Source organism: Cynoglossus semilaevis, chromosome 14 (assembly GCF_000523025.1).
Source record: "Cynoglossus semilaevis isolate Cse_v1.0 chromosome 14, Cse_v1.0, whole genome shotgun sequence".
NCBI classification, from domain to species: domain Eukaryota; kingdom Metazoa; phylum Chordata; class Actinopteri; order Pleuronectiformes; family Cynoglossidae; genus Cynoglossus; species Cynoglossus semilaevis.
In genome coordinates, this window is record NC_024320.1 from 5,370,318 (window position 1) to 5,389,534 (window position 19,217).

The following is a 19,217-nucleotide window of genomic DNA, read 5'->3' on the forward strand; positions in this document are numbered from 1 at the left end:
GGGGGATTTTAAGTTTGTATCTCTCCTTGTTCAGAGACTCTTTTGTGTCAATAAGATGCTGTACATCCTGTACTGCAGCAGTTATTTTTGTCCTTTTCTAAAAAAAATAAAAGCAGCTGTTGGAGTTTTTCTCCATGTGGGTCAGGAAAGAAAGTGTTTTTTTCCTGCACTCACCATACAAAACTGAGCATTTTGGATAAAAATAAGTTCTGTCTAATGAGACACCCACACCCTCATTATTATTTCTCATGTGCATTCATGGAATTTACTGTGACCACTTTGTGGCATGAAAACTGCCCTTTGAAAATAATGACAACAAAAGTGTCAGTGAAAGTCGTCAGGTCCTCAGATTTGTCAGACTTTTTTAGATATTAAGAAAATGTAGGATGAATATTATTCTTGAAAATGTAAATTAAACAAGTGGATTATTATGTTATATGGTATTTTTATATGATTTGAGAATGGAAAAGAAAAAGAGAAGATAAAAAATATTTTATTAATTTATGAGGATGAAATGAGCCAAGGGTCTCATTTTTCTCTCCTCCTTCCTCTTCTCTTCCTCTCATTCTGGATTTTTCTCTCCAGGGCCCCTTTGCTGTAAATGTAGGACTGAAGAAAATTAGTCATTCATTCAGAAATCTAATTAAAAAAGAGGAACTGACACACACACATACACACACACACAAAGACTTGCTGCTTTAATTAAAATATATAAATGGATCAGCACTGCTTTATAAACACAGATGGACCGAATAAAGAGAAACATTGAAATTAATCCACTAACATCTTAACAGTTTGTGCTGAACATCAAATCAGCAGTGACTCGCTTTACTGCACCAGGGGAACTGTCATATAATTCAGACACACTTTTTTTAAAAATAAGGTTTCACATTCACTGAAGCTTGGATCTGTGTTTCACATGATCAAATTTATATTCAGAAATTGTGTCTGTCAGCAGCAGCAGCAGCAGTGAAAGTCTGGACATGAGCACAAAAAACATGAGCCACACAACATGAAATATTCATGCAGACCGAAGAGGTAAAAATAGATCAACCCCGTCAAAAAACGTTAAAGGGTAAAAGGAAAACGACACAACGCCATGTTTTTAGGTGTTTTCTAAGAAAACGACTTCATTTTGAGTGTAATATGTATGTGAACATTTTATATTATTAAATGTGTTCTAGAAATAATTCAGAAGCAACTAATACTTAAAAAAGCACATTAAAATAGGAAAAGGCCCGTGTTATAGTGCGATTTAAATGTATTTACTAGAGTGTATAATTGTATATTCGCCTTTATTCTCTGTACGAAGATAATTATCATTAGCAGAGCTGGAGCTGTATTCTTTTGATACGCCTCATCCCACGTGTCTCTTCGTAGCCAATTAACTCACGACTAAGAACAAGCCGTGTGTTTTATCGATAGAACTACGTTTGTAACGTTCTAAAAAATACGAAGCCTTTATTTCTACAGCAACTTTTTTATATATATATATAAATATTTGATATCTTGCAAGAAATTTGTCTCTTTGTAAATGCTACCTAAACTCCCCTCCCACCTAAACAGGTAAGACCGCCAGCCCAACTGATGTACGGGACCGTTGAATATACTTGATGTGAATGAAAAATAAAGACCAAGAAAATGGTTGACTGAATAAATAGCGACAAGAGGGTCTCCCTTTTTTGGCTGTTGCTTGTTTCTTGGATATCTGGCAACGCCCATGTTTGATGTAAATATTAGTAGCCTACGGAAAATGTGAAATATGTTGCTGTATGACATCGTTTATTTTAGGTCTTTTTAATTTACGCTAGCCAACTAGCTTAGCAACCTCAGCTAAGTTTTCCATTAAAATGAAGCACACGTTTTGATGAGGTAAAAGTGGTGGTATTTTTTCAAGCTAAAATAAGACTTTATAAATCCGACACCTGGGGAATTCCATTTAAAGAGATTACTCGACTTTTATAGTGAATAAATTGTGCCTCTCTAATTTGCTACCTTTCATGCCTGTGTGTTTTATTTTCAATCAGGCTAACCTTTATTTTGCATCGATATCGAACATTGTTTTGGCAATAAAAGACGATTATGTAGGAAATATACATAAGCATCAAGATGAACTTAAAGAAAAGTAACAATAACACTAAGTCTATATGTTCAAATGTAAAATTATAAAGGTACTATTAATCCAGAAGTGTATAATTTTATCTTGCTTGACTTAAGGAGATATACTTCTCTGGTCCTGAACATTAGTTCTCAATTTCTCATCTTCTCTGATGTTCTTTGCGAAGCCTCCTGCTGTTAAAGATTCCCTGATTTGAAGCAGAAAAGTGGAGATTTGTTGGTAAAAAAAAAAATGCTTTACTGCCCTCCATTTTCAACTGTTTATAATATTTTCCTGTGTCTGCATATTTTCTCTGTTGTGTGCACATTATTCATCAGAATAAAAAAAGGAACTATGAAAACCTCGACCAACTGTCCTATGACAACAAGCGAGGACCTAAGGTATATTTGCATGGTCAAATGCACGCCGCCCACCAACTTTTTCTAAACGTAGCAACTTAGAAAACAATCCAGCCCGAACCGCAGTCACCAGCCGAACCCAGAACTCCCACCTCTCTCTCTTTCTTGGTAGCACGACTTTTCTTTAATTTCATGTTTTTTCCAGAATGGTTTGTAAATTTCGGTTATTTCAGATTTGTAAAAAAAAAAAAAAGGCCAGTAAAACAATAGAGTGCCCCTGCTTTTTCATATCCATTTTGTCCTTGAAAAAAGGAATGCATGTATGTCAGACCAGACGATTTATTTAAAAAGTTTGCTAGTTCATTCCTTTGTGGAGAACCGGGAATTGTGGGACGAAAGCCGTTTCCCAGATGCTACTTCCTCTTCCTGTTCTGTAGCAGCACTTCCCTGATTTTCAGCTTTTTTCTTTGGTTATTGTTGGGGGAGAAAATGTCATCTCCCCTTCCTCCTCCTTCCCTTCCAATTCCTGTTTTTAGTTCCTGGTTGCATCGACCTTCTTCTTCCCCCTCCACCTAACACATGCACGTCCTTCTTTTGGAGCCTTGAAATCCCTCAGTTTGCATGCCAGAAAAATGCAAAAGTTTTCCTTTTTCTTCTTCCCTTAAAGCTTTTTATTTTTTTTTAGTTGAGCCGGTTCCCCTTCTCTCTCCTGGATCGCTCTTCCTTCTTAATATCTCTGTCTCCCATTTTTCAAAACAAACTTGATCTGAGCTGGAAGTAAGCAGGTAAAGCAGCGGCAACAGCATGGCGTCGGAGTTTGTAGCGGAAAAAGGAAAAAAGAAAGGTTAGCCGCCTGACCTTTGTTCTGCCTCGATCACAGGCAGAGAAAGTCCTCCAGTTCAGCCAGGAGACTAACTTAACTGCTCTGCTGCTGGAGGCCAAAGAGCTGGAGGCCAGGGTCATCATCCTGTCTGCCAGGTGAGTACCGCCACAGTCACCTTTAACCACAAACAGTACCACCCGTTTTTAACACTGTGATGGTCCAGGTTATGAGGCACTTGAAAAATCCAACTACAAAATCATAAAGGCATCTTTGTCCCAGAGCCAGGGCAGTGGTGCCTTGGCTGTCCTAGGAAACAATTCTGCAGCTGTCTAGAGCCAAATCCATCAGTTTTGTGTTGTTTTAAGTGGGCTTAGCCTCCCATGTTAAACCTTGTTTTGCCTTTGTACTTGGTGAAATGTTTAAGAGGTAAAGATGTCACTGGTTTAAATCAGCAAAACCAGCAACATTTTAGTCAGAAGTCCAGAACACTACCCCAAAAGGCAAGAATTACAAACTTAAGACAGTAAGTAAATCTGTAGTTGTGCGTAGTCTGTGTATTTTTGCCTCCCACCAGGTAAATGGAGTTTTTCTACTTCAAAGACAAACACGTATAATATATTCTTTAGTCTACATTACAATAGAAATATAAGTTGTGTGAACCGGTTTCTTGTTACATGTCCCATCCTTTAGTGAGGAAGACGCTGCTGCTGTCTACAAAGCTGCTCGCTTCCTCAACATGACTGGCTCAGGCTATGTGTGGCTGGTGGGCGAACGGGAGATGTCGGGTAAAGCCCTGAGTGAGGCACCAGACGGTATGTTCAGCTAGCACAGGGCAGCAGGGATTACACCTTGTAGGGTTTTGTAAAACCTTTTGTCATAGTTTTGCATTATTTGCTTTTTGCAGTTAGAAAAATATGGATTTTATTTTTTTGTTTTTTATTTAGTAAATTATAGCTTACTTTTAATAATGTAACTTATTACTTATAAAATAACTTTTGGATAATCTGCCTGTTTAAGGGTAGAATTTATCCTATTTCAAAGCCATTTTGTGAAATCATTTTGAAAATTATTATCCAAGTATTTATTGTTTAGTTTCTTTTTTCTTTTTTACTTTTGGCAACATGTTCTATTTCACATCACAACTGTTATTTCCTCAATTTCTTACTTTTTTAAACTGCTAAATGGCCCTCTAGTGGCCACACTGCTACTCTTTTTTTTTTGTGACCCCAAGGTCAATAAAATTGAACCATGATTGTTTTGATTAATCTGGTCTCAGGTCTGATTGGCCTCCAGCTCATCAACGGGAAGAATGAGTCGGCTCACATCAACGATGCTGTGGCCGTGGTGGCTCAGTCCATCCAGGAGCTGTTTGAGAAGGAGAACATCACAGAACCTCCCAGAGGATGCGTAGGAAACACCAACATCTGGAAAACTGGGCCACTTTTCAAACGGTACGAATAATAGGTGTTGTTCCACCACCCCGTCCTGCCTCATTCAGGACACAGATACTCACTTTCTAAAACATGTCTTTTAGTCTGGTTGGTCACTTCAAGATTCTTCAGTAAATGTTCTCTGTTCATTTTCTGCCTGATTGACTTTTTTTATTTCCCACTGAGCATTAAAACACACCACTGGATCCACTGATGTGTCACACTCTCCCCTCAACCCCCACCAAGAAAACACATATAATACTCTTGTAAATGTGAACATGCCAGAGCACATGGGTAAGTGTCATCCATGCGTGTTTCTGTCTTCTGTGTCACAGAGTACTGATGTCCTCCAAATACCCAGAAGGCCTTACTGGGAGGGTGGAGTTTAACGATGATGGTGACAGGAAGTACGCTCACTACAGCATCTTCAACTACCAGAAGAGTCGCCTGGTTCAAGTCGGCGTTTACAACGGAACACAGGTCAGGATGCAGTAAAGCAGTAAAGTAATCTACAACCTTTTCTTTGACTCAGCAGACCCTTAGTTGTGTTGGCTAAGCTGATGTTAATAGTTATTTAACAAAAAATATCCACAATGTCAGACCCTGTGCGATTCATCTTCCTGGTGATGATACAGTGGGTGTGATAGTAATTAGCCTGAGGTGTGAAGAAACATAGGGGAGAGGTCAATGTCATAAATAAAATATGCTGTGCCCTGCTTTTTTAAAAGTCATTAGTGTTGTACCCTGCAGTGCAGGAGCAGCAGCAACAGCAGTAGCAGCAGCAGCAGTGGTAGTAGTAGCAGCAGTTCTAACAGTGTGGTAGTAGCGTGGCCACACTGCTACTCTGAGCAGCAGCAACAGCAGTAGCAGCAGCAGCAGTGGTAGTAGTAAGTTCTAACAGTGATAGAGTAGTAGCAGCAGCAGTAGTAGCAGCAGCAGCAACAGAAGCAGTAGCTTCATCAGCCACCTCTTTGTCCATCTGCTTTGTCCCTCAGGTGGTGATGAACAACCAGAGGAAGATCATCTGGCCTGGAGGAGAGACAGAGAAACCACAGGGTTTTCAGATGTCCACCAGATTAAAGGTACTTACGTTTACTGTAGCTATTGCCTTACAGCAAGAAGGTCAGTGGTTTTAGGCTGGCTCTAACTGCTGGTCTCTCTGTAGAGTTCTGTGAGAGTGATTTGTTTGTCTTGAGCCTATGATGTACTGGAGAACTGGATTAGTGGATAGGTTGATACACCCTGATTTACATACAAATATGTTCCCTTTATACAAAGCTTTAAAGTCCATTATGATTGGTTTATCAAACCCACCGTCTGTTTCTTATCTTCATCAGATTGTGACCATCCACCAGGAGCCCTTTGTGTATGTGAAGCCCACCATGCCTGATGGAACCTGCAAAGAAGAAATCACCTTAAATGGGGTCTTAATTAAAAAGGTTATCTGCACTGGGCCAAATGAGACCATCCCAGGTGAGACATCACAGTTATCTCTGTTATCAATTATTATTTGTGTTAACCGATGGACTTGTTCCTTAAACACACTCATACGTCTGCTAATATCTTGTGTTCCGAGGTCGTCCTACTGTACCTCAGTGTTGTTATGGATTTTGTATTGATCTACTGATCAAACTGGCCATGACCATGAACTTCACCTACGAGGTTCACCTGGTCGCTGATGGGAAATTTGGAACTCAGGAGCGGGTCAGTCATGAATATGTTGTTTTAACTGAACAAAAAAGAAATGTTTTACACATATATATATATTTCCAGTGGACTCACCACCCGCAGGAAGGTTTGGTACGGTGCAATGTGATTTGGGTGGCGACTGCTGCCCCCGCGACCCGGTAACGGATAAGCGTATGAAAATGGATGGATGGATGGATGGACATATATATATATATGTGTGTATATATATATATATATATATATATATATATATATATATAAATAAATGAGATGTAAACAGATGAGTAGAACATTGGTGTATTCTAGTATAGGCCATCGTCTCAGTCTCTTCCATCTCCTGAAGTTTAGTCTCCTCTGTTCAGGTCACTGATCCACATGACAGCACTGCACCAAAACACAGTTAAAAATAGATAATAATAAAAATAGGATGAAGGGGAGAGGTATATTTCTCACCTGGACTTTTCTGGACAAAAATGTGGAGCATGAAAATCCTCATGAGACTCAACCCAGATCTTTAAAATCTGCACACTTATTGAAGACATGAATTGTGTTCTAATACTGTTGGTGTTTATGGGGACCTTAGGTGAACAACAGTAACAAGAAAGAGTGGAACGGCATGATGGGAGAACTGCTGGGAGGCCTGGCTGACATGATCGTGGCTCCACTGACGATTAACAATGAACGAGCTCAATACATCGAGTTCTCCAAACCTTTCAAATACCAAGGCCTGACCATCCTGGTGAAAAAAGTACGTGGTGTTGTGCCTAATTAAAATTAAAACAGTACAGTGAGAAATGAAAGCTAATATTTTCATTTTACTAGTGTGGACTCTAGGATAAAGTACTATACATAGACTATGTTGTTGGCAATTATTATGACAAAAAATAAATCTATAAATTTTGCTTTGTATAATTCCAAATTAAGACTTTAAAGCTGAGCTTCAGCAACAGAAAAAAAGGCAACGACTCAACAATAACTTCCACAATTTCACAATAAAAATCCACACTGATACCCAACAGACCACCACTGTCTCATGTTGGAAAACAAATATAAAATTGGTTTCCCAACCCATTGTGCATGGACCGGTACCAGGCTGTGGGTCAGTTGGTGTTGGGAATTATCATTACATTACATGAAGCTTTTATCCAAAGCAACCTACAATTTGAGGAACATATTCTTTAATACAGAAGTACTGCTTTAAATATGTATCTTAACGCAAATATACAAATGTACCAACTTACAGTGTTATTGACCGGCCTTATATTAGGTTAGTAATCACTATTTCATTTTCTTTCTTCATTTTAAGTTAATCCACCAATTTTTCAAAACAATATAAGTCCGATACTATCAGAATAAGGTCTAAACGATATTTTTATTTTGAAAATGCACCATCCTTAAACAGTTTTGTAATGATCAACACGAGACTACAGGTCTGTGGAACTGGCCAGTACTGGCTGACCGGTTCTTGGAACAACAAAGATTGGGGATCTCTGACCTAGAAGACAAAATGTCCAAAAAACTCTTAATAGGACAATTTTGCTATGTTCTGATATGCAAAAGGTATAGTCCAAGGGTCTTCAGGTCACTCAGTGACCCTCACCACTGTGTTTACAGGAAATTCCTCGGAGCACTCTGGACTCATTCATGCAGCCGTTCCAAAGCACCCTGTGGCTGCTCGTGGGACTATCAGTGCATGTGGTAGCAGTGATGCTTTATCTACTAGACCGGTTCAGGTACAACAGTACAACTGTGTGTGTGTGTGTGTGTGTGTGTTATATCTCTCCCTTTATGTGTATGTTTCTTCATGAATAAATCAGCAGCACTGACTGCAAATCTTCCCAGAAAGTAAAACAAAGGAGAAGATTGTCCTCTCACTGTCCGCTCACCGCTCTTATACCACATTTGTGTCCCTCTCTTTTTGGTTGCTCCCCTTCAGTGTCCTCCAGATTTCTTTTTTACTTTTGACCTCCTCTAACCTGGATCTACTTTGTCCATGATAGCCCGTTTGGACGGTTTAAAGTAAACAGTGAAGAAGAAGAAGAAGACGCTCTCACTTTATCATCTGCCATGTGGTTCTCCTGGGGGGTGTTGCTGAACTCTGGAATAGGAGAAGGTTCAATGATTCCCACAACAACACAGCAACAATATGGACTGCAACCCTCAGAAGGAGACAGAAGGTTTAACACTGAGTTCTCTTCACTCAGGTGCACCACGCAGCTTTTCAGCCAGAATCCTGGGCATGGTGTGGGCTGGTTTTGCTATGATCATTGTGGCCTCTTACACTGCCAATCTGGCTGCCTTCCTGGTGTTGGACCGACCCGAGGAGAGAATCACCGGAATCAATGACCCCAGGGTGAGTCTAGTGACACAACAGTGCAGACAGGACAACATAGCTGTCCGTGTGCTAACACCAGGGCTGATACACTACACATTGAGTTAAGAAAAACAACAGAGAACAACAAATAATACAAAGTACATTTGACTAATTTTTTATGCGAGCATTTCAGACCCCTGATGAATGTTTCAGGTATTTTCTGTAGGTGTGAACTGAGTTCCCTCTCCCATGGGTCTTTGAGATGAGAAAATAATATAACAATAATATAAAATCATAATTGAATAATAATTTTTCTTACCTTTTAACTGTTTTCTCCATATTTTATATTTTCTAACATTTAACATTCCACACAGGTTGGAACTGTTAGTGGATGTCACGCAAGTGTCTTGTGGTGTTTTTTCTTCATGTCTTCTGCAGCTGAGAAACCCTTCAGACAAGTTTATCTACGCCACTGTCAAGCAGAGCTCTGTGGACATCTACTTCAGACGGCAGGTGGAGCTCAGCACCATGTATCGCCACATGGAGAAGCACAACTACGAGAGCGCCGCTGAAGCCATTCAAGCTGTACGGGACAAGTGAGTCCCGGTCTGGCCGGGCGACCAGGACATCACTGGTCGACCTGAGAGAAGAAGCTGTTCAGTTATGTCAGGTTTGGAGGGAGGGTCAGGAATGGGTTTTATGGACCTTTGGACCAGGTGGGAACTGTCACCATCTGGACAGTTGTATTCCCTCTGGTCCAGGCCTATATTCCCAGTTTAGATCAGATATTCCAGGGGTTGAGAGAAGTGTGCGACGTGCAAGAAGAAGTTAATGCTGAGTGGAGAAGTGCAACTTTTTTTAGGTGGGTCACAGATGAAGATCTTTGAGATGATCCAGTGTGGGGACAACGTCCTCACCTATCAGGCCTTGGATTTCATTGGCTGGTAGATGGTGAGACAGAAAGCTTGAGAGAATGCCTGAGTGAGACAGAGAGAGAGAGAGAGAGAGGCAGAGCCTTAAATGTGTTTGTAAATCATTGTACTGTTGCACCGTAACCCCCCTCCTTCCCCTTCCTTCCCACTCCTCCTGCGTCCCTCCCCACGTCCGACTCCTTCCTCCGTCCTTTCCCCAACCAACCAACCCTTCCCCTCCCCCACAGCAAGCTGCATGCTTTCATCTGGGACTCTGCGGTGCTGGAGTTTGAAGCCTCGCAGAAGTGCGACCTGGTGACCACGGGAGAGCTGTTTTTCCGTTCGGGCTTTGGCATTGGCATGCGCAAGGACAGCCCCTGGAAACAGAATGTGTCCCTGGCCATTCTCAGGTCTGTCCCAGCCGAAGCTGCACCACTCGTATGAGACTTTCTCTATTTATTATCAACTATAAGTTCGTGGTCACGTGTTGGACCTTCTTATAGCCGACAGAGGCATCGTCTTTGATTTCACATCTCTGAGCCTGGTTCAGTCCTGGTGTCCACATCTGTCCCTGATTTATTTGAACCCATTTGGACTGCACCAGGTTATGGTAGGAATTCCTTCTCAGAAAGTCTAATCATGAAATCCTTGTACGGCGAGGGGGCAGTTTGAGAACATCTAGGTTTCTCTTCATCTATGCCTCTCATCCCTGGTGTTTCTGGTATCCCCTTGTGTAAGAAGAACTTGGGGGACACCCAGACCCACCCACATTGAAGGGATGACATCTCTTGGCTGCTCAGGGACTGTTTGGTTAGATCTCTGAAAAGACTCTCACTGAGATCTTCTGCTCCACTAAACCACTCCACTAAAAAGTGCTGTCCACCTGGGCTCCAGTCATTCAGAAACAACATTGCGACCAGGTCTGAACAGGGCTGTCTTGTCTGTATCTTCACTGTGCTGCCTCCTGTTCATCCGTCTGTCTGTCTGTCTCTGTCATGTCACCCTGTCCAACTATTGTCTGTCTGCCAGTCTGTGTTTTTCACCTGTTTTGCTGCTGCTGGTCTGGGAGTGAGTGAGTGGCTTAGATGCTCCATCACTGTGGTGACGTGTATTAACTTTGTCACCTCTCTTCCCACCAACCCCAACAAACCCCTTGCAGTTCTCATGAGAACGGCTTCATGGAAGACCTAGATAAAACCTGGGTGAGATACCAGGAGTGTGACTCGAGGAGCAATGCCCCAGCCACACTCACCTTTGAAAACATGGCAGGTATGGTCCTTATGAGGTTAGAGAAAGCGTTTAAAAAACAAAAGTGATTGGACAAAAACTGCAGTGGTCAGGTACTGTAGCCCTTTTTTGTCCAATACCTTTACAAGGATCCTTGTTTAAGTGTTCGCGTTAGTGCTGTGTGGAACTGTGCTGTTCAGTTTCTTGTGATGTGGCTTCTTGCAGTTTTGCTCTTTCTTTTATTAGTGTAGTCGCCTGCGTCAGTAGGAGCTGGTTTAAAGAATAAGGTGGTGGCAACCATTGGGCATGATGGGAGAACCCTGCAATCATGGCCAGTGGGAGCAGTGAACTGATGAACCACAATCTAACGGCTCCCTGTTCCCTCTCTTCCAAGGTGTCTTCATGCTGGTGGCTGGAGGCATAGCCGCAGGGATCTTCCTTATCTTCATCGAAATCGCTTATAAACGCCATAAAGACGCCCGCAGGAAGCAGATGCAGCTGGCCTTTGCGGCCGTCAACGTTTGGAGGAAGAACCTTCAGGTAGGAAAAATTCCCAACAGTGCTCATTACAGTCAAAAAAGTTTTGTGCCAGAGAGGCAACAAAGGGTCAGGCTTGTGTCCCATAGAAACTCTGGGGACACGTTATAGTTTTCTTTTCTTTTAACAAGTGGTTTCCAGGCAACAAGATGACCAAATTAGAAAAGAGTGTCGGCTGATTTGAGCGGCCGCCCTTCACGTCCAAACAATGTGGAGAGACTTCAGAACCCATGTGTCTTGTTTGTGCCTGCAGGACAATAAGGAAACCTCTGGAAGTCAAGCTGCAGCTGGGACCCCTTCGTTAGTATGTAAAGAATTAGCAGGAGTTCTGTGGCTCCTGCTAATTGCCGTTAGAATAAGGAACAACGATGAAACAATAACCTGTATGGTGATGTGATGTTAAGGACATCTGAGCAGAGTCACCTTCCATGTCCATGGCATGATGCAGTAGATCTAAGCTGCAGCTGCTGTGCTTTTTGTGTTGTATTTAACGCTTCATGAGGTCAGATGGTCTGGATTAATAATCTGGAATAATTGCAGTAATTACACTAGGGAGCAGTTGGATTGGATTATTGCTCATTCCGTTTGTAGTATCAACAGAAGCCCAGGGCCTAACTGTACAAATAGAGCATAAAGGCTGAAATCAATGTGGATCACAATCGTACAGCATTGACACCCTCTGGAGTCGTCAGGCGGCAGTGAACACTGTGGTTCCTCAGATTTTACAACACAGAGTACAAGGAACCAGGAGTATCACACAGGTCAATTGAAACACAGTTAAACTTTCAGAAGCTAATTTTTTACCTTAGCCCTATGCTGTCCAAATACGCAGTCTGTCTGTAGTTACTGGTGTGTCAAAGGTCTGAACATGGTGATTCAGATGATTCCTAGTGTCACAAAAGCTGAGTGAGACTGATTTATAAGGGACTCAGTTCAATTCATAGGTGTGATAAATTTGGTGCATGAGTCATCGAGTTTTATTCTTTAGTGAGCATATGCAGATTATGCAATTTATGCCATTCTGGCAGGTTAACCACCAGGACACTGGACAGCAAGTTTGGTCCAAGTGTATATGGTAGGTAGGAGGTGTAGTGTGGGTGTTGCTGTAATGGCATGGAAAACAGTGTTTCCTGATTTTGTCAGTTTAAAAAACATCTACTTAGTTTTTGAAGTTATCACCTAAGGAGTAAACTGTTTTACATAATATGCCCCCTTTAAGGTTGCAGTTACAAGAGGTCGTTGTTTAACGTCACTGAGCCGAGCAAGGCAAACAGACCTTTAACTCCAGCTGTTCCCTGGCTGTCCCAGGTCAGCTGATGACAGAGTGACTTTTAAAATTCTGGCATCACACAAGTACATCAGGTTTACAGTGTGTTATTTCTGGACAACTTACAGTATTATGGTATGAGTATTGCTCTCATCTGCAGGTGAATGAAACAGGTTGTTGAATATTTTCTTCAAAGCAGTTGTGAAGATGAAGTTCTCGGAGGGTCACATTTTTCACATCTTCTAACGCGGTCATTTCCTGTACTCTTCATTGGTTTTAATACGTGATAGAACAGTTTGCCATCACATACTCACATACGTGTGTGATGCCAAGCATCAGTGTAAATATCAGTGTTTGGCCCTGTCTGAAGGTCCACAGGGAAGGTACAGTATGACAAGCTCGTGTCCATCTGAGCGTGTCTCAAATCAACCCTGCCTACTGTCTGTAACTGTCCTGAATGTCTCGTTCATACATACGTGTGAATGCGTGTTTTCTAGCGATGCAGGAGAAGCATGCATGCAGGCATTACTGAGAGAGGAGAGAGACACACTGAACTGCTCACAGCTTTGTTAGTGTCAGCAGTGATTTCTCTGCACCACTGAGCTGGAGCAGATCAGGCATGATCGTTCTGCTCATCCACCATCAACCGTGACATCATGCTGGTCTCATGCAAAGAAACCCATGAAGTCGAACTAAACCAATCTGTTCCTTTCTGAGTGAATATGATTCTTGGATGTCATGAACCCACTTTCGGTTTTGTGGAGAAAAAGATGAAGAAAAATAGAAATCTACCGTCAAGAGTAATGTGTGGCCTCCTCCTTCCTCAGTTTGGTTCCTGAATCTAGAGAGGCATTATGTTGAAAAGCTTGCACTTGTATTTGAATGTAACTGTTGTGCTCTTATATACAGTCCAGCCTCAGGGCCGTGTGTTATCAGACACCATGCACAAAAACCTGAAACCTTAATGTGTAAGCTCAGATAGTGCAGACTTCTGAATAACTACAGACCGACTACAGACATTGTCTTAACAATGTTTAAAAAGATTTGTTGTTGTTGAAATGTTGCTGAAAACTTAATTCAAAAGTCCATATAGAAAATCAACAGTTTTATATCAGAGCTTAGAGACACTTAGAAAAATTGCACTCAACTCACAATACAATATGATTTGTGAAATGTTTCTGTTTTTATCACAATTTATTTTTAAACAAAGTGAGCTCCAGACAAATTATGACTAAACACAATGATGCTTTATTTGTAAGAACAATGCAAAATACCATTACCAACTGAAATGGTCTTGTCAAGTCAAACTGAATTGTTATCTTAAATATCAGAAGCCAAACTTCTTTACAGAAACACTGTACACTACAATTTAATCATTCAACATATTAAACAACAAAAGACTATAAATAGTAACTGGAAAGGGTTTCTTTTCTTTACAGAAGCACTGTAAAACACTGTTGTTGTCTGTGGAAGAAGTTTGAACACCTGAATGTCATGGCTGAATGTCATGGCTATGCAACGATGACTTCTGGTTTAATAGTGGGTCATAAGCAAAAGTTTTAGGTGCATAGTGCCACCTACTGTACTAGAGTGTGTAGCCTACTCCTTATGGCTGATGAGCGATTCATTTTTTATGTCAGCCGAGGCAAATAGTCACGGATTATATTGATTTTTTTTTTCTTTTATCGATTCACGTTGCATCGTTAGATCCCTACTGTTGACCCACTTTTGCATTCAAAAGTAACTATAGATGGGACTTGGACGTTTAGATATACATCAATGACACAAACTGACCACAGGAGGCAGCAGTGAACCTGCAGCCCCTGTGACCTGAAATTGTTGATTTTTTCTATGGACTTGGTAGAAGAGCATTAGAGAGGAAGGTCCATGGAAATTGGTAAATAACTTTGAGACATTCTTGTCACTAATTCCCAATCAATATGCCACGCACAAAGACCTAAAGTATTGCTCGGTTTCCGCGTTTCTGCCTTTATTGTCCTCTTTTTTTTATTCTTTTTTATTCTCAGAAGTGCACTGTCTGAACTGTCTGAGTTCATCAGGTGTCAGTTGGAAAGAAAATCTAGTTGTCAAGAAAGGCTTTCCACCTTTGGTGTTTTTAACATTGCTGTACTAACAATGATGCTCTCTGGCGGTGATGGTGGCGTCTTGCATGTTTCCTTGAGGGAAACAGGCAGAATCTCAAGGCTGTGCCACGCCTCTGTCTGATGTTTCAGCATGCTTTGCATGGCCAGACTGTGCAAACGCAGAGCAGAACCTCATCAGTCCTGAAGTTGGTCAGGAGAAAAAGAGACTAGAAGAATGTCCAATCCCATTTTTAGGTATGGTCCGTGTTTGTTAGCCAGCAACCTAAAAATCTGCTGTTCTACAGAAGCCTGTCTGGACATTCTTCGCTCAGGTTCTGTAGATAAGCACTAATACAAAACTGGTGAAAAAATATTATTGGTATAGGTACTAAAACTAGATCCAAGACATTTTGTAGGTACTTGTTGTGACGGTGTCAGATTTTCTAACGTGAAATGTTATTTTTCAACAGGAACAAAAACACTTGACCACAGGTTCTCATCTATGCTGACCATGTCATGTGTTCAATGGGCAGGGTTTACAAAATGGACAGAATGGGTTGGGATTGGTCAGGTGATGGTGGGCGGTACACCCCTCAGTCATGTGACCTGATGAAACAGGAGGTGATGCAGATCCAGTGCTGGCCACGGTTGATTCCTTCTGCTCTTTGTTTGGTGTTATCTTCCCTTCTTTCTCTCTGTGTCCCTACTTTGTATCCTTCTTTATTCCCTTTCTCCATCCATGAAGCATTTTTATTGCATGTAGAAATTCACACCACACTGCCCCGCCCACTGGGCCTCCCCTTGCTCCATGAGTGCCAGGCTAACAATGATTTTTTTTTTCCAAGTACCACAGGCTTTGTTCATTTGAGGAGCTTTTGTCAGCTGACATATTTAATTCATTATGATTAAATATTTACATTTAATTTTATGTAAAGTTATTGCCTGAGTTGCTTATTTATTTATTTTGCAAATCATGTGTTTCTTTTTAAAGTAAATATTGATTTCACTTTATTTAGCTTTATTTTTAAAGCAACGTTTTTGATCCACCGAAGGTTGCTTAAATATCTTAAGCATATTTTGATGTCATATCTGGTGGATCCTGTGCCTTATTATAAACATCTGTTTCCTCTACATTCGGTGATCTCACACATGCAGTGAGTATCGTTTTTTCAGCTTCAGAGAAGCTGTCGCCTCCTGTTTTGTTGTACTCACTCCATCCCATCTCCCTGTGTGTGGGGTGAATTTCCATTATACCTCTCCCAGGTATAATGAGGTTAAATGGGCTTTGATTGGTGACATTTGTCGCTCTTGTTGCATCACAGTGGCCTCTGATTGCAACTCCTTAAAAGCTGCCTGGCTTTGGATGTGGATGTATGCTTTGCTGGGTTTTTTTTTCCTTTTTTAACACCCATCCTTTTTTCATTTTAGTTCTTTGGCATCTTTTAAAGTAATAAGGATCATGTGGATGGACATTTATTTCCTTTTTCTTTTCTCCCCCTCTATGCAGCCCTCTTCCTCTGTAGAGACTCAGGATGTAAGAATACCTTAATATGAGTTGTTCTTTTTATATTTCAAGTGCGCACAGACATGCAGTGACTGCTGAGAGTAGCTGTGGGGCATTCTGAAGGTATGAGGGAGGGAGGACACTAAATTTGGCTCTGCGTGTCCCCAGGATTTTGTCACGAAAGGTCAAATGAGCCATTTCTGACTTAATGACCGCTTGTGTAAAGATGACGATGGCGTGTTTATCAGCAGAATATATTTCAGGTAGATGCTAAAACTCACAGATAAAGTAGTTTTGCCTGAGGTACCGACACAGGCAGCACTGACTGAACTTTACCTCTTTTCCCCCTCTCCTTACAAATAACCTGCGTAATGTGTTGGTAGCTGCAGGTAGAGAAGTAGTTAAAACAGACAGCATCCTTCATGTACATATTTACAAAAAAAGAAATTAAAAACATTCACTGAAATGTACATGAGCTTAAGAATGTGCTTTCTCCTGAACCAAAGTCCATACAGAAAGGTGTCATTTTTACACAACAACACACTAGAAGCTGTTCACTGATTGTTAAATGTAGTCAAGTTTAGCATCACGCCCACTCACATCTGTAATAATCATCATTCATTTCAATGCATTTCTAGCTTTAAGGCGACTGCTCTGCTGTAAACACTCAGGAATCTTAGACATTCTCAGAATTAACTCCGCACCCTGGCGTTTCTTTGTTCTTTTAAAAGTCCTGTACACTTCATCACCTTCCCTGCATAGATAACCTACAGTCAGGTCAGGTGATGGTTTGGTGGTGGTTGAATGGATGAGACTGGGAGCACGGTTGTCTCCCCCAGCCACAGGACGTGAATAATGTTTCTACATATATTCATTTTAGGATAGGAAAAGTGGTAGAGCAGAGCCCGACCCCAAAAAGAAAGCCTCTTTTAGGTCCATCAGTACCACCCTGGCCTCCAGCATCAAGAGACGTAGGTCCTCCAAAGACACGGTAAGGAGACGAAGAAGCAACGCCTGTCCCTTCTTACTACTCACTCTCTTGTCTCCTCGTCTTCCTCGCCCTCTGTCTCTCTTATCTCTTCTTCTTCTGTCCTATCTCTGCCCACATTCCCAACATCCGGCCAGCGATAGAGCACCATCCATCTACTCCTCTCAGCCATGACTTCAGCAGCCTATGCTGCCACCTGTCTGTCCGTCAGCCATTGATCAGCCATTTTCATTGTCATTGGACATCTGTAGACTCCTCAGACAGGGCATCAGTGCAGAGACTTAGGTCAGGACAGTGGAAAAACTGGGTTTGGATTGAAGGAAAACTCCCCTAGTGACCCAGAGTGTTCACATGGACAAGGATCTGATGGGAATAGTGCAGAGGTTGTCAAACTGTTGTACTGCTGTTGTCACTTATTTTAATATTTAGACATTAACTTTTAAATTTAGTTGTTTTATTTTAGTGTAAAACTAATAACAGGCGTGAAAGAAAAATCTCGATACATTGAAATTGTATTTACACTGAAACGCAGTGTTTTGTTTCACGATACAGCACTGTATCAATTTTAAAGTATAACAAATGCTTTTATTTCTTACATTTACAAATGTAGACCCCTCTGTTCCAGTTTCAGTCACCTGATGTTAAGCCTGTAACAGCATTGTCTTTACTATGCTGACAGCTTTCCTACAAATAAATTGTTAAAGAAAACCTCAGTATATCACCATGCCTATAGTATCGCAGGATATTGCAATATATGCTATTGTTGCCCATACATTGTGATATGTATAATATTGCTAAATTCTTGCCACACCCCCTTAGGCAGTATCCAAATAAATTTCAACCCTCAATCTTTAAAGCCTGATAATCTAAACCTTTAATTTAAAGATCGACAGAAATGTGCTCTATTATTTGATTTGATTTGCTGCTTCAAACACCACTAGAGGGAGGTTTTGTACCAGCAGTGGCACCAGTACCGCAGTTTGAAAACCATGGCTTCATTTGTTTCTGGAGGAGGAGGAGCTGCTCTTCCTCCGTGGTGCTGGTTTGTACAGAATTCTGGCATGAGTGTTCTCTTTGGTGTGTGTGTGTGTGTGTGTGTGTGTCCTGTCTTTTTGGATTGCACCAGGTCTTGTTTTTGTCCACTTTAAAAACTGTTTTCTCTGGCTGTGTTTGAAGTTTTCTTTTGTTTTTTTGAAATGCATGCGCTCAAACAGTGCCCCGTCTGTGTAAAGTTTTATTTTATAAAATCCATTTCTGAAGGATTTTTAAAATTTATTTTTATGACAGCCACTGATTCCGAGAAGAAAACTGAAACTTCTTCTTTTTGTCTTTATGTCCAATTCAGGGTTCACACTTGTGGATATATATAAATCAAAAATATTGTTTCTTTTTTATCATATATTGTTTGATTTTGTTCTACTTTTATTTAAAATATGTCCCTGTGTTCTGACCTGTGCATGTTTTTTCCAGGGTTTTATTTTCAGGTAATGGAAACTGAAACCTTAGTCCATTGTTGTGTTCAAATGCAAGAAGAAAAAACATTCAAGCCATTTCTTCTTAAACTTCATCTTTTTCTTTGACTCATTTTATTGAACAGCACGTATTTAGTGCGTCAGGTTTTCTCCATTGCTTCAGTTTAGAGGTGAAGTAGACCAGCGACCTGTGTTGGTTAAATTTACATGCAACTGTTCTACCCTGAATCTGACACTGCTGCTGGTAAAACTAATTGCCTAAAAAAATCTCTGCTGTAATCTTTGGAGAAAGCACAGACATCTTCACAACTAATTTTTGTCCTAATGCTGTTTTCAATGTCTTTCTCTGTGGAGACAGTGAGTTCAAAGGTCACATACCAGAATCATTGAAAAGTTTTTTTTTTGTCTTTCAATCTCATGTGATGGTTGTCTTTATGGATTTGGTTTCTGCATTACAAAATTATATTTTAGGTTTTTGAAGTGTGGACATACCAGGTACTGACATCATATTTTA

The 19,217-nt window shown here is 40.9% G+C and overlaps 1 protein-coding gene across 5 annotated transcripts in view; it reads left to right on the forward strand.

The window, feature by feature from the left end:
* The window catches only part of grin1a (glutamate receptor, ionotropic, N-methyl D-aspartate 1a), a 30,464-nt gene that overhangs the window by 6,818 nt on the left and 4,429 nt on the right, over window positions 1–19,217 (forward strand). Inside the window, exons 4-22 of one of the 5 annotated variants that reach the window (XM_017038747.1) lie at window positions 2,437–2,499; window positions 3,338–3,435; window positions 3,971–4,092; window positions 4,557–4,731; window positions 5,046–5,190; window positions 5,706–5,792; window positions 6,048–6,183; window positions 6,287–6,414; window positions 6,983–7,147; window positions 8,014–8,132; window positions 8,400–8,512; window positions 8,604–8,752; window positions 9,152–9,309; window positions 9,873–10,034; window positions 10,784–10,893; window positions 11,246–11,391; window positions 11,642–11,692; window positions 16,247–16,273; window positions 17,124–17,234. In XM_017038747.1, the coding sequence (XP_016894236.1) occupies window positions 2,437–2,499; window positions 3,338–3,435; window positions 3,971–4,092; window positions 4,557–4,731; window positions 5,046–5,190; window positions 5,706–5,792; window positions 6,048–6,183; window positions 6,287–6,414; window positions 6,983–7,147; window positions 8,014–8,132; window positions 8,400–8,512; window positions 8,604–8,752; window positions 9,152–9,309; window positions 9,873–10,034; window positions 10,784–10,893; window positions 11,246–11,391; window positions 11,642–11,692; window positions 16,247–16,273; window positions 17,124–17,234 (2,265 nt within the window). The remainder of the gene's footprint in view (window positions 1–2,436; window positions 2,500–3,337; window positions 3,436–3,970; window positions 4,093–4,556; window positions 4,732–5,045; window positions 5,191–5,705; window positions 5,793–6,047; window positions 6,184–6,286; window positions 6,415–6,982; window positions 7,148–8,013; window positions 8,133–8,399; window positions 8,513–8,603; window positions 8,753–9,151; window positions 9,310–9,872; window positions 10,035–10,783; window positions 10,894–11,245; window positions 11,392–11,641; window positions 11,693–16,246; window positions 16,274–17,123; window positions 17,235–19,217) is intronic. The other 4 variants (XM_017038748.1, XM_017038749.1, XM_008324635.2 and 1 more) reach the window with 4 other exon arrangements.